We start from the raw sequence: 15880 nt of genomic DNA, 5'->3' as shown, positions 1-15880 counted from the left end.
AGGAACATTCAAGTGTTATTCCTCAAATAGAGATGTGATGTGGAAAAGAAGGAATTTTGGTGTATATTTGTGTCATTCTCTTATACAAGAGGGCCAAGATGGCCCTAGGTTGCTCACCTGAGAAACACTATAACAGTGTAAACATGTTTAACCTAGTGATTTCATGAAAACAAATATTTTGGTCAATTTTCATTAAGATTGGACTAAAAATGTGGTCTCTTGAGTTTAAACAAGTATTTTTTTAGATATGACCTAGTGACCTAGTTCTTGACCCCAGATGACCCATTTTCGAAATCGGCCTAGATTTCATCAAAGCAATCATTCTGACCAATATTCATGAAGATCAATTGAAAAATACAGCCTCTATCGCACACACAAGTTTTTTCCTTGAATTGACCTAGTGACCAAGTTTTTGACCCCAGATGACCCATTTTCGAACTTGGCCTAGAATTCATTAAAGTTATCATTTTGACTTAATTTCAGGAAGATCTATTGAAAAAAACAGCCTCTATGGCATATACAAGTTTTTCCTTTGATTTGACCTAGTGACCTACTTTTTGATCCCAGATGACCCATATTCAAACTTGGCCCAGATTTCATCAAGGCAATCATCCTGACCAAAATTCATGAAGATTAATTGAACAAGGAGCTGCGTTCAATAAACGCTTGATGCCCCCGGTGGCATCCTTGTCGATACAAAGCAGCCCAAGTCCAAAACGAGGTCAAGGTCAAACTGAGGTCAAGTGATGTCTGAAGATGAGGAATGGTCACAGGTTACATCTGTATTAGTATCAATCCATTCTTGTAAGCGGTATTGATGCTAGACGAAACGGGCCCATTTGGTTAACCAAGAGTTGGCCCATATAAAGCAACCTAAGTCCAAAATGAGGTCAAGGTCAAACTGAGGTCAGGTGATGTCTGAAGATGAGGAATGGTCACAGGTTACATCTGCATTAGTATCAAGTCATTCTAGTAAGGGGTATTGATGCTAGACGAAACGGTCCCATTTGGTTAACCTCGTACGGACGGACGGACAGGACGATCACTATATGCCTCCGCATCAGTAGATGCCGGGGGCATTAAAATACAGCCTCTATTGCATACACAAGGTTTTTCCTTGGTTTGACCTAGTAACCTAGATTTTGACCCCAGCTGATCCCCTTTTCAAACTCAGCCTAGATTTCATCAAAGTAATCATTCTGACCAATATTCATGAAGATCAGTTGAAAAATACAGCCTCTATCGCATACACAAGGTTTTTCTTTGATTTGACCTAGTGACCTAGTTTTTGACCCCAGATGACCCCTTTTCGAACTCGGCCTAGATTTCATTAAAGTTATCATTTTGACTTAATTTAAGGAAGATCTATTGAAAAATACAGCCTCTATGGCATATACAAGCTTTTCCTTTGATTTGACCTAGTGACCTACTTTTTGACCCCAGATGACCCATATTCGAACTTGACCTAGATTTCATCAAGGCAATCATCCTGACCAAAATTCATGAAGATTAATTGAAAAATACAGCCTCTATCACATACACAAGGTTTATCCTTGATTTTACCTAGTGAACTAGTTTTTGACCCCAGCTGACCCCTTTACGAACTCGGCCTAGATTTCATCAAGGTAATCATTCTGACCAATATTCATGAAGATCAGTTGAAAAATACAGCCTCTATTGCATACACAAGGTTTTTCTTTGATTTGACCTAGTGACCTAGTTTTTGACCCCAGATGACCCCTTTTCAAACTCAGCCTAGATTTCATCATGGTAATCGTTCTGACCAATATTCATGAAGATCAGTTGAAAAATACAGCCTCTATTGCATACACAAGGTTTTCTTTGATTTGACCTAGTGACCTAGTTTTTGAACCCAGATGACCCATTTTCAAACTCGGCCTAGATTTCTTCAAGGTAATCATTCTGACCAAGTTTCATGAAGATCAGTTGAAAAATACAGCCTCTATCGCATACACAAGCTAAATGTTGACAGACGACAGACGACGGACGCCAGACATCGAGCAATCAGAAAAACTCACCTGAGCATTGCTCAGGTGAGCTAAAAATGAGTTTAATGATATGGATTTATTATTTTGATAATTAATGTTTGTTTCTGTCTGTTCTCAAATTTAAAATCACCTACCATCAGCTAATGTTGAATGTGTAGCAGTAAATACAGGTTTCCCTGCTTTCATAGCCTGAGAAAAGCTTGGACATTTTTCAGATTCTACACCCTGAAAGAAAAACGTTCAGTCACTTATAAGGTGATGTATTGTGACTAACACATAATACAATCACATGACAGATTTTTTCTGCATCATCAAAATGTTAAAATTATACTTATCATTCATGCAGACAGTTTTTGTAACAGGAAGCTTGACTATTTCAATGCTGGATAGTAAAAATGGGCACATCTGAGGAAGCTGGAGCAGTCACTGGAGTGTTTAATGACTCCAATGTGAATGAAGGTATTGGACAATAACTCATGTTTGTATCAGTAATAGGAGAGATAAAGATAAAGTTATCAAAACACTAAATAAGTATAATTCTAAGCAAAAAGGGGGCATAATTCATGAAATACTGGTGCAAGAGTGATGCACCTTGTGTCATATGATGTTAAGTTTGAATCAAATCCATTTAGTAATAAATGAGATAGAGTGAAAGTGCACCAAAACTTTAACCTAAAATTCTAAGTCAAAAGGGGGGATAATTCATGATATATTGGTGCAAGAGTTATGGCCCTTGTGCCATTTGATGTGGGTGATGATGAGGAATAACTATTCTAAGTTTGAATCAAATCCATCAAGTAATTACAGAGATAAAGAGAAAGTGCATCAAAACGTTAACCAAAGTGTGGACGCGGTCGAGTAGGACAGCTCTCCATACTTTGTATAGTCGAGCTAAAAATGTCTGTGTTAATGTAAATATTAAGTGACAGAAAACAGAACTTCATTCTCAAGCATAAGAAAGGATCTTGGCAAAAGCATAAATTGCCAAAAAAATAGCTTGTACTATTAAATTTTTAAACAAGAGGACCATGATGGTCCTGAATCGCTCACCTGTCCCCACATGACCCAGTTTTGAACTGAGTATGATGTCGTTTTTTTCTATTATTTGGCATAGTGACCTAGTGTTTGAGCTCATGTGACCCAGTTTTGTTTGAACTTGACCTAGATCTCATCAAAATAAAAATTCTGACCAATTTTCATGAAGATCCATTGAAAAATATGGCCTCTAAAGAGGTCACAAGGTTTTTCTATTATTTGACCTAATGACCTAGTTTTTGAAGGCACGTGACCCAGTTTTGAACTTGACCTAGATATCATCAAGGTGAACATTCTCACCAATTTTCATGAAGATCGCATGAAAAATATGGCCTCTAGAGAGGTCACAAGGTTTTTCTATTTTTAGACCTACTGACCTAGTTTTTGACCGCACGTGACCCAGTTTCAAAATTTATCTAGATATCATCAAGGTGAACATTCTGACCAATTTTCATGAAGATCCATTGAAAAATATGGCCTCTAGAGAGGTCAAAAGGTTTTTCTATTTTTAGACCTACTGACCTAGTTTTTAACCGCATTTAACCCAGTTTCAAACTTGACCTAGATATCATCAAGATGAACATTCAGACCAAATTTCATACAGATCCCATGAAAAATATGGCTTCTAGAGAGGTCACAAGGTTTTCTTATTATCTGACCTACTGACCTAGTTTTTGATGGCACGTGACCCAGTTTCAAATTTGACCTAGATATCATAAAGGTGAACATTCTGATCAATTTTCATGAAGATCCATTCAAAAGTATAGCCTCTAGACAGGTCACAAGGTTTTTCTATTTTTAGACCTACTGACCCAGTTTTTGATCGTTGTTGACCCAGTATCGAACTTGACCTAGATATCATCAAGACGAACATTCAGACCAACTTACATACAGATCCCATGAAAAATATGGCCTCTAGAGAGGTCACAAGGTTTTTTCATTATTTGACCTACTGACCTAGTTTTTGAAGGCACCTGACCCAGTTTCGAACTTGAACTAGATATCATCAAGGTAAACATTCTGATTAATTTTCATGAAGATCCATTGAAAAGTATGGCCTCTAGAGAGGTCACAAGGTTTTTCTATTTTTAGACCTACTGACCTAGTTTTGGACCGCACATGACCCAGTTTCAACACTGACCTAGATATCATCAAGATGAACATTCAGACCAACTTTCATAAAGATCCCATGAAAAATGTGACCTCTAGAGTGGTCACAAGCAAAAGTTTACAGACGGACGCACGCACACACGACGCTGCGTGATTACAAAAGCTCACCTTGTCACTTTGTGACATGTGAGTTAAAAAGCATCTATCACTAATAAAAGGCAATTAATACCCCCTGGTTAAGCTTTGATACAAAGCAAAGGTTGAATGTTGTGGTCATAGCCTTTGTCGTTCTAGTGACCTTGACCTTTGACCTAGTGATTGCAAGTAGTCTTGTTGAGGTTAACAAGTGCTGTTATGAAAATCCTCCCAACGGTTAAGAGGAGATAAAGAGAACACAAATTTAAGCTATTTGATCTTTGACTTCTGTGACCCTGACTGTCACTTTGACCATATGACAGTGGTTGTGCACTCTGCATGATGTCTGGATATGGCCAACATTGATGCTAATTTTATGAAAATCCTTCCAGTAGTTATGAAGATGTGCAACAGACACAAGTTTTAGCTACCTTGAAATCCTTACTATTCGTGGGGGACTGATTTTCGTGGATTTCGTGGTTGAGTCAATCCACGAAATTTAATCCCAACAAACAAGTAAAATTCCCATTCATTTTATGTTCAAAGGTTGACATCCACATATTCATATCCCCATGAAATTGTTGTTTTGACGAAAACCACAAAATTTCATGCCCACGAAATTAAATGATTTACAGTATTTGAATTTTGAACTCTTAGTGTGAACTTGACCTTAAACGTAGTGACTAAGTGACCTGTGTTGTGTGCTCTGCATGTTGTCTTTCATAAGGCTAACAACTGAAGCTAGTTTTAAGAAAATCTTCCCAGCAGTTAAGAAGATATGGACCAGACACAATGGACCGACTGATCAACCCACCAACAATTGGGCATACATGACTCCAATGTAGCTCCCATATACTTTGTATCTTGGGTACTATAATCTGAGACAGGAGACAGACAGACAAACAGGCATTTATAGGTGCATTTATACACATTCAACAGGAGGTTAATTCTTACAATGATTGTAACATGAGGTCTAAGGTTCTTGATGGCCAGGGCTGTTCCAGCAATTAGACCACCTCCACCAACTGGTATAATACAGGCATCTAGATCAGGTACTTGTTCTACTATTTCCAGTCCCATAGTTCCCTGACCTGCCAAAATATGTGGATGGTCATATCTGGAAATAAACATTTATATGATGTAAATACATTTAAATATATCTATTTACAAAGCAGTACTCATGGAAACATGTCTGAAACTGAAGTACTGGGATGTATACATAATATTTACATACTGCACCTCCTATAGGTTCAATAATGGCTCTGGCAAAAATAAATGACATTTTCATAATAGTACTTGAACTCAGAATGTCATATAAAGTACACAAAAGACTGTCCTACCCATTTATATAGAGTAATCCCAGTTCCTGACCCATCTTCATTGCTTGTTCCCTGGACTGAAATTAGCATAAGACTACATTAATAATGTTTCTGGTAGTGAGATTAACATCCTTTTTTTCAAAAACATTTGCATTATAATGTGATGGTTATTTACCTTTAAGGTAAATCTACTTTATATACCAAGTATAAACAAGAGCTGTCTCCATAGGATGACACATGCCCCCGATGGCACTTTGAATGAATAGTTATGGCCGATGCTAAGAATTGAGGACCTTTGACCTACGGAGCTGGGTCTTGCGCGCGACACATCGTCTTACTGTGTCACACATTCATGCATAATTATTTTAAAATCCATGCATGAATGACAAAGATATGGACCAGACATGCCCATCAATGCACTATCATGAAAAATTATCTTTAACGTCTAAGTGTGACCTTGACCTTTGAGCTACGGACCTGGGTCTTGCGTGTGACATGTTGTCTTACTGTGGTACACATTCATGCCAAGTTATTTGAAAATCCATCCATCGATGACAAAGATATGGACCGGACACACCCATCAATGCACTATCCTTTAACATCTAAGTGTGACCTTGACCTTTGACCTACGGACCTGGGTCTTGCGCACTGCATGTCGTCTTACTGTGGTACACATTCATGCCAAGTTATTTGAAAATCCATCCATCGATGATAAAGATATGGACCGGACACGCCCATCAATGCACTATCCTTTAACGTCTAAGTGTGACCTTGACCTTTGAGCTACGGACCTGGGTCTTGCGCACTGCACGTCGTCTTACTGTGGTACACATTCATGCCAAGTTATTTGAAAATCCATCCATCGATGACAAAGATATGGACCTGACACGAAAATTGCGGACAGACCGACAGACTGACAGACCGACAGACGGTTCAAAACCTATATGCCTCCCTTCCGGGGCATAAAAACTTGTTTTCCCAAGTTTCAAAATGAAAAAGGTCTCACATGCAACACAGAAATAAAATATCAACAGAAACACTAGAGCTGCTTTTGAGAAAAGCTCATGTCTCCCACAACTGCCTAATCATCTGAATAGTAGTCTATGAGTCAACCATGCACCAAGCCCTCAACTGCCTTATCAGACTTTCAGTGCTTTGATTATCAAAAACAAGTTTCAAGGGCCATAATTCCTAAGTGCCTGGGCCGATTTGGCTAGTTATTGAATTTGGCCAATGGCTTATTGGTAAACACACTTTGTTCAAGTTTGGTGAAGATCGGATGTGAAATGTTCGACTTGAAGTGTGGACAAGATTTGTGACAGACACACAGACAGGACTAAATCAATATGTCTCCCACACCACTGTGTGGTTGGAGACATAATTATCACCCATTGTGATCATTTCAGACACGGGCTTGCACCTGGGTAGAGTCCCAATATTCTGGGCTTCCTCAAATGAAACAAGAGCTGTCTGTTGACAGCGCGCTCGACTATTCGAAGCATTGAAGTATAGGCTCAAAATATTACCTGAGATTTTCAGACAAAACAAAAGGAACAGATAAGACAAACAATGTACCTGCATTTGTAGATTTGGATAAGTCTTGCACTATATGGCAATGTGTGACCATGTTGGTAAGCAAGTGTTCAAAGTTTCAAAGCCATATATCAAACAGTTTATAGATAAAATATTGAATGGTATGCAAAACCTAACTAATTTCTATGTCCAAACAAGGGCCATAACTGAGCTAAAGTCCTTGCCCAAGGTAAGTAGACTATGAAGGTAAACAAGTGGTCAAAGTTTCAAAGCCATATGACAAACAGGTTAGGCAAAATACAGACTGATATGAAAAACTAAACTGATTTCCAAGTCCAAAAAGGGTCATAATTCAGCCAAAATAGTTGTCAAGAGCTTTGTACTCTTGCCTACAGATGGGAATCATGATGATAAACAAGTGTTCAAAGTTTCAAAGCCACATGTCAAATTGCTTTGACAAAACGCTGACTTGTATGAAAACTGAACCCATTTCCAAGTCCAAAAAGGGCCATAATTCAGCCAAAATAGTTGACAGAGTTATGTACTCTTGCCTACAGATGGAAATCATGATGATAAACAAGTGTTCAAAAGCTGAAAGCCACAAGTCAGATAGTTTTGACAAAACATGGACTTGTACAAAAATTGTACCAATTTCCAAGTCCAAAAAGGGCCATAATTCAGCCAAAATAATTGACAGAGTTATGAACTCTTGCCTACAGATAGAAACTGTTATAATAAACAGGTGATAAAAGTTTCAAAGCCATATGTCAAACACTTTACACAAAATGTGAACTGGTACGAAAAACTTAACCAAGATTTCTTAGTTAAAAGGGGCCATAATTCAGCCAAAATCCTTGATGGAGTTATGTACTCTTGCCCAAAACTGGACATGGTGATGGTAAACAAGTGTTGAAAAATTCAAAGCTTTATCTCAAAAGACTTTGTCAAAAAGTGGACTGGTACGAAAAAGTTAACCAAGGTGTGACGCCGACGCAGACGCCGTGGTGAGTAGGATAGCTCTACTTATTCTTTGTATAGTCAAGCTAAACAATTCTACACCCAAAACCAGGTTTTTAACCCAGTGAGGTTAAAGTGATTCAGTTAGGTGCCTTTAAGTCAGAAACATTCCTTTAGATATGTACATTTCTAATAAAATTTTCGCTACTTTCACACTGAGCAGATTCAATGATACAATAATCACAAACTAAAATTTCACCACAACAATAAAAGTTTATCATAAACCTACCTCACTTAAGTTAGCACCTGTGACATGAACATTTGCTCCAAACTTCCTACAGTTCTGTATTTTCATCAGTGGAGCTATTACTGGCATAATGACGGTAACCGGTACACCAAGATCTTGACCATGATAGGACAATGCCAGAGCATGGTTCCCTGCACTGGCAGCTATAACACCGGCCTTTTTCTGCTCCTGTATTGAAATTATCATGCTCAATAATCATTTTTTATGATCAAACAAGACATACAAGGAATGTTCTTTTTATTAGACATGGAAATTCATCAAAGGCTATGTACATACAATATTATACAACAAAAAGGCAAATGACATGAAGTAAGTGTATAAAATAGAAGCTTTCATATGTTGAGGCATCAAATAAAGACTGTCTAAAGTTCTTAAATGTTCACTGAGTTAAATGAGTTACAATAGTTCTCTTAGATTAACAAACTTCTAGCTTTAAAAAATTCAAATCAGTAATAACTTTAAAACCTACAATTTGTCAAGTAGTCTTCCTTAAACATGTTAAAGGAAGCTGATATTTTGCTGTGTTACATTTTGGCTCTACCCTTCTTACCTCTGTCAGCATAAGAAGTGTATATCTAGCTCCTCTTTCTTTAAAACTATAAATAGAAAATACAAGAATATCAAAATTGCCAAACAATAAATAACTACAAAATTCTTCATAGAGTGTTTGGAGAAAACCTATAGCCTGTGTGTAAACTTCTCAAATTCCATTCCTATGTAACATTATATACTCAAAACTCAATTACATGAATTCATTATGTTGTATTCAGGGCATTAATAAACACTGCAAAAGTAAACAAGAGCACTGCCAGCGGGGGCCAACACTCATCTGCAAGTGCTGGACAATAAGTAAGAGCTATAGTTCAGATTTTCTAAGTATAACAAGAGCTGTCCATAAGACAGCGCACTCGACTTTTCTCAGTGCTTCAGAGCTTCTTAGAGCTTTGCCAGTAAAAAAAATTCCAGGTTAAAAAGGGACATAATTCTGTCAAAATTCAAATCATGGGAAAGTTATGGGAACTGTGTCTCCTGGTGTAGACTTTGATAGAAAATAACTATTTTGAGTTTCCAGTCAAAAGCTTTAATAGTAACAGAGATATTTGACTTTATCAAACATTTTTTTTTTTAATTCTTAAGTTAAAAAGGGGCATAATTCTGTCAAAATGCAAACAGAGCTATGGGGATTGTTTCTCCATGTGAAGACTTTGATAGTAAACACTTATTTTAAGTTTCAAGTCAATAGCTTTGATAATAACAGAAATATTTGACTTTATCAAAAACTTTAACCAACGCCGACGCCGGGGCAAGTGCAATAGCTCTACATTTTCTTGGAAAAGTCGAGGTAAAAAGGGCCATAATTCTGATAAAATGCAGGTCAGAGTTATGGTTCTTGACCTACACAGTCCCCTAATGATGATAAACAAGTGTGCAAAGTTTCAAAGCTGTAGCTCGTACAGTTTTTGAGAAGAGGCGACCTAACAAAAATTTTAACCACGGAACTCAAATTTTCTAAGTACAAAAAGAGTCGTAATTCTGACAAAATGCATATCAGAGTTATGGTTCTTGGCCTACATAGTCTCCTCATGATGATAAACAAGTGTGCGAAGTTTCAAAGCTGTAGCTTTTACAGTGTTTGAGAAAAGGCGGAGCTAAAAGAAAATTTTAACCAATGCCAACAATGACGAGCCAAAAACAGGACAACATCTAATAAGACAGGTATTCAAAACAACTTAAATATTTCATTAAGTATAGATATATTACCTTCCTGTGAATTGTAGGAATTCTTTCTTGAAATATATCTTCATGTCAAACATACTTGACATCTGTGATTTCTGCAAAATAAAGAAATTGTTTATACCTTTGTAAGTCTCTGTAAAATGCTTCAGGAAGTGGCAGCCTCATATTTGGTTTATGCTTAACCATTTGTACAAACTGCAGAGAAGTATAAGCAAGGATACTACCCACCAAATCTGATACACCGCTGAACATGTATAAATAGCCAGTCAAGGCTGTGACATTAAATGTGGCAGTTTAATGCAAAGGCTGCTAGAGTGGTGGAAATTATAACAAAACATCAAATGGGATATTTGTTGACTGGCTGCCTTATACAGGTGACTGCTAAGGCTGATTCAACTGTAAATCATTTACATGGTTCATGACAAAACTAGAATGTGTCTGTAGGACACAGGGTGTGCCCCCACTGGTACATTTTTACACAAATAAGGGGTAATAATGCCAATGTTTGCAGTCTTAAGGGGGTATAGCCTCAACAAATATTTCATAAAAGGAATTCATTATTCTAGGCCATATACTTTTTGAGCTATGAGAATCACAAACAAAAAATCCACTATTTTGGCTATTTCAAGGACCATAACTCTGTATTAAGTGCAAGATTCTCAAGAAGGATGCCAAGTGTGCAAGGTCACATCATGATAAAGACTCCTGCAAGGTTTCGTGAATTAACATTAAATACTTTTTGAGCTCAGCACGTCATTAGGTGAAAATGTGCATTTCTGACTATTTCAGGGGCCATAACTCTGGAAATAGGGGGTGCAGCCAGCCAAAACAATAAGAGGTGCGCAAGTTTATATCATGATAAAGACTCATGCAAGTTTTCATCAATTTATATTAAATACTTTTTCAGCTAGCATGTCACAAGGTGAAAATGCGCATTTTTGACTATTTCAGGGGCCACAACTCTGGAAATAGGGGGCGGAGGCAGATAAGAAATAAAAGGTGTGCAAGTTCATATCATGATAAAGACTCATGCAATGTTTAATTCATTTATATTACATACTTTTTGAGCTACGCACATCACAAGGTGAAAATGTGCATTTTTGACTATTTCAGGGGACACAACTCTGGAAATAGGGGGCGGAGCCAGATAAGAAAGGTGCACAAGTTCATATCAGCAAGGTTTCGTGAATCTATATCAAATAGGCGCATCACAAGGTGAAAATGTACATTCTTTACTATTTCAGGGGCCATAACTGTGGAAATAGAAGGTGGAGCCAGACAAAAATAGGATGTGCTCAAGTTCATATCATGATAAAGACTCAGGCAAGGTTTCATCATTTTATATCAAATACTTTTTTTTGAAAAAGCTTACCAGGCATGGTGTTTTCTGTATGCCTCCTTTGATCTTGTATGCTGCTGCACTAACATCCTGGAATGTTACAATCTGTGGCTTCTTAGGGTCACAGAATCTGAAAGTTGTGAAAATGATCAATTAAAGTAAAGTATGGTGCTTTCTTCTTTTCAAATATAAAATTTGTTGCAATCTTACAGCAAAAGCATAATAGATTTTGTGATTTCAAGTTCGATTTGAACACTTGCAAGTTAAAAAGATAAATGCCATAGATTCAATTAAAACTAGATGACCCAGTTTTAGAAACAAGAGGGTCATGACAGCCCTGGATCGCTCACCTGAGTTATATGAGCTACATGTTTCAAATGGCAAACTGATACTAAAATATTAAATAGGTCAATAGGTCACATTCATGGTCACTGAAAGTCAGTTTTAAGATCAGTGTGCAAAACTGTACAAGTCATCCAAATTTCAAGGCTGTATCTTAAAAAACAAGAATGTAGGTCAGTAGGTCAAGGTCAAATTCAAGTGACTCCTAATCACTTGGGATCATCAAGTCATTATAACTAAACAGTCTACGAAATATGACCTGATAATCTTTGAAGTATTTTTTCCTATATAACTCATAAAACAACTGACCCCCAAGCCAGGGCCTCTTTTCAACCCAAGGGCATAATTTGAACAATCTTGTTAGAGATCCACTAGGCAATGCTACATACAAAATATCAAAGGCCTAGGCCTTGAACTTTCAGGCAAGAAGATTTTTACTTATGTTTTCCTATACAAGTCTATGTTAAAGTTGGGATCCCCAGGGCAGGGCCCCTTTTCATCCCAGGGGCATAATTTGAACAATTTTGGTAGAGGAACATTAGACATGGCAACATACCAAATATCAAAAGCCTATGCCTTGTAGTTTCAGGCAAGAAGATTTTTAAAGTTTTTTCCTATATATGTCTATGTAAAACTTGAGACCCCCAGGACAAGGCCTCTTTTCAAACCAGGGGCATAATTTGAAACTTTTGGTAGAGGACCACAAGGCGATGCTACTTACCAAATATCAAAGGCCTAGGTCATGTGGTTTTAGACAAGAAGATTTTAAGTTTTTTTCCTATATAAGTCTATGTAGAACATGGGATTCCCAGGGCAGGGTCTCTTTTCACCCAAGGGGCACAATTTGAACAATATTCATAGAGGACCATTAGATGTTGTCACATGCCAAGTATCAAGGCTCTAACCCCTAGCGGTTTTGGACAACCAGAGTTCTGTGTGGAATTCAATTCTTTGAACAATTTTGGAAGGGGGGCACCAAAGGATCATTCCTGTGAAGTCTGGTGTAAATCTGCCTAGAAGACTTTTTTTTAGAAAATGTTGACGGACACACAACGCAGCGGTCACAAAAGCTCACCATGAGCCTTTGGCTTTGATGAGCTAAAAATGAAAGTAAGCAAACGTAGGGCAAGCTAATAAATTAATTAAGGTAGTTTTGCACGTTTGATAAACCGGAAGTCATGGCGTAACGTCATTTATCCGGATAACGTAGAATAATGCCTGGATTCCGTGTACGGACACAAAAATCAGTTGATGAATTAATGGCAACCAGTGAATAAATTTATTAAAATGGCACTGTTACTATCTTTCTAAAGTTAAAATATGATATCAAAAAATCTGACACTTTAAGTAATTCAAAATAATGTCTTAAAATTAGCTTGAAATAGACGGTTCAATTTAATCATAGCCAAATATCTCAAAAATAAGCACACAGACCTATACATTTTATGTAACCATATTATAGGCCAAACATTTATTTACGACTGTGAGATGTTTCATTAAAATTTATATTGTAAAAAAACTTCTATTCTCAAAAAAGTTATGAAAGTTGCGATTTTCCCATAGACTCCCATTAGGCCAGAGTTTTTTAATTTTTTGTTACTCGGATTCTGGGCAGTAAAATGTAGACAGGAGGAGGGAAAAAAATAAAAATAACAAGAGCTGTCTCCATAGGATGACACATGCCCCCGATGGCACTTTGAATGAATAGTTTTGGCTGATGTTAGAGTGACTGTGAATGAATGACAAACATATGGACAGGTCACGCCCATCAATGCACTTTCATGAAATATAACCTTTAAAGTCCAAGTGCCTCCTTGACCTTTGACATACGGACCTGGGTCTTGCGCACGACACGTCGTCTTACTGTGCCACACATTCATGCGTAGTTATTTTAAAATCCATGCATGAATGACAAAGATATGGACTGGACATGCCCATCATTGCACTATCATGAAATATGACATTTAAAGTCTAAGTGTGACCTTGACTTTTGAGCTATGGACCTGGGTCTTGCGCGAGACATGTCGTCTTACTGTGGTACACATTTATGCCCAATAATTTTAAAATCCATGCATGAATGACAAAGATATGGACCGGACACGCCCATCAATGCACTATCATGAAATATGACCTTTAACGTCTAAGTGTGACCTTGACCTTTGAGCTACGGACCTGGGTCTTGCGCGGGACATGTCGTCTTACTGTGGTACACATTCATGCCAAGTTATTTGAAAATCCATCCATGGATGACAAAGATATGGACTGGACACGAAAATTGCGGACAGACCGACAGACGGACAGACAGTTCAAAAACTATATGCCTTCCTTCGGGGGCATAAAAAAGGCAGGAAAACTTGATAAGTGATCAAAAGCTTTATTGGACTCCTTTGTTCAGCAGCACTGTTTTGCTCCTTGGGTCACCGATATATATTTCTTCCCATGTCATACATTTTTTCCAAAATGCATGTCAAATTCACATTCAGTGTTGCTATTGTTAGTTACATTTGGTTACATCTAGCATATTTTGTTTGTTTGTTTGTTTGTTTTGGGCTTAACACTTTTTCAACAGTATTTCAGTCATGTAACGGCGGGCAGTTCACATAACCAGTGTTCATGGATTCTGTACCAGTACAAACCTGTTCTCTGCAAGTGAATGCCAACTACCCCTCATGAGTCAGAGGTGGAGGACTAGTGATTTCATGACCCCGCGATTCGTAGACTAACATTCTATACCTACTGAGATTAGCTGGCGGGCAGCATAAATCTGAGACACTTTAAAGTTTTTCATGCTTTTAACTTCTTGACCTATACAGAACTTGTGTTTCATTGTTTAACTGTCGATACACCGGATTTCACTTTTTCATCGCATTTTGTAAATGGTTCAAAGATAATCATAAATTTCACACAATTGTTAACATATTGAAGACACTTTCATTTGAGAGGAAATCACACCTATATGACTCTCACACCTAATGCACACCTAATGCACTGACAAATATTGGAGTTGTCATCATTTAGAAGTCAGCAAAACTTCAATCATTGTTCTTAAAAAATTTTTGAAATTTCATTTTTTTTTTTTTTTTGAAAGTGACAGAAAAATAGAGTGTAACTGTTAGGCTTGGCTTTCCCTGTGAGCAAATCTGTGATGAAATGTTATGTCTACAAAATCCAAGTTCAGCTATCAATTAAAATGTGAGAAGCTTTGAAATTCTTACCTGTCTACCAAAACCTCATCACTGTTTACAATCTTGATCTTCTTATTTGGAGGCTCTTTCATTGTTGATTCCATGATTCAATTTGAACACATACGGTACCAATCCTCTGTAACTGACATGCAATTCTGACAGCTCTATAAGAAGTTCTGTTCACACATTAAGGGTTAATTGCATTACTTGCATCTGAAATGGAAACAGAAACAAACAAATTAATTACTTAGTTGTATAGTAAAAAACAAGAGCTGTCTCCGTAGGATGACACATGCCCCCGATGGCACTTTGAATGAATAGTTATGGCCGATGTTAGAGTTTAGGACCTTTGACCTACGGAGCTGGGTCTTGCGCGCGACACATCGTCTTACTGTGTCACACATTCATGCATAGTTATTTTAAAATCCAAGCATGAATGACAAAGATATGGACCGGACATGCCCATCAATGCACTATCATGAAAAATGATCTTTAACGTCTAAGTGTGACCTTGACCTTTGAGCTACGGACCCGGGTCTTGCGTGTGACACGTCATCTTATTGTGGTACACATTCATGCCAAGTTATTTGAAAATCCATCCATCTATGACAAAGATATGGACCGGACACGCCCATCAATGCACTATCCTTTAACGTCTAAGTGTGACCTTGACCTTTGAGCTACGGACCCGGGTCTTGCGCACTGCACGTTGTCTTACTGTGGTACACATTCATGCCAAGTTATTTGAAAATCCATCCATCGATGACAAAGATATGGACCGGACACGCCCATCAATGCACTATCCTTTAACGTCTAAGTGTGACCTTGACCTTTGAGCTACGGACCTGGGTCTTGCGCACTGCACGTCGTCT

At 37.7% G+C, this 15880-nt stretch overlaps 1 protein-coding gene across 4 annotated transcripts in view; it reads right to left on the bottom strand.

The window, feature by feature from the left end:
• Nucleotides 1-15880, bottom strand: part of LOC123525071 (L-threonine ammonia-lyase-like) — a 52782-nt gene that overhangs the window by 17885 nt on the left and 19017 nt on the right. For all 4 annotated transcript variants that reach the window (XM_045303788.2, XM_053538203.1, XM_053538202.1 and 1 more), the window contains exons 2-9: nt 15039-15221; nt 11515-11611; nt 10167-10237; nt 8956-9001; nt 8388-8573; nt 5630-5685; nt 5244-5406; nt 2144-2234 (exon numbers count right to left, since the gene is read on the bottom strand). In XM_045303788.2, coding sequence (XP_045159723.2) covers nt 2144-2234; nt 5244-5406; nt 5630-5685; nt 8388-8573; nt 8956-9001; nt 10167-10237; nt 11515-11611; nt 15039-15112 — 784 coding nt within the window. In that variant the 5' untranslated portion in view covers nt 15113-15221. The remainder of the gene's footprint in view (nt 1-2143; nt 2235-5243; nt 5407-5629; nt 5686-8387; nt 8574-8955; nt 9002-10166; nt 10238-11514; nt 11612-15038; nt 15222-15880) is intronic.

The sequence above is a fragment of the Mercenaria mercenaria genome, chromosome 3 (assembly GCF_021730395.1).
Source record: "Mercenaria mercenaria strain notata chromosome 3, MADL_Memer_1, whole genome shotgun sequence".
NCBI lineage: Eukaryota > Metazoa > Mollusca > Bivalvia > Venerida > Veneridae > Mercenaria > Mercenaria mercenaria.
The sequence above is the reverse complement of the archived record's forward strand: the minus strand, read 5'-3'. Positions and strand labels throughout refer to the sequence as shown.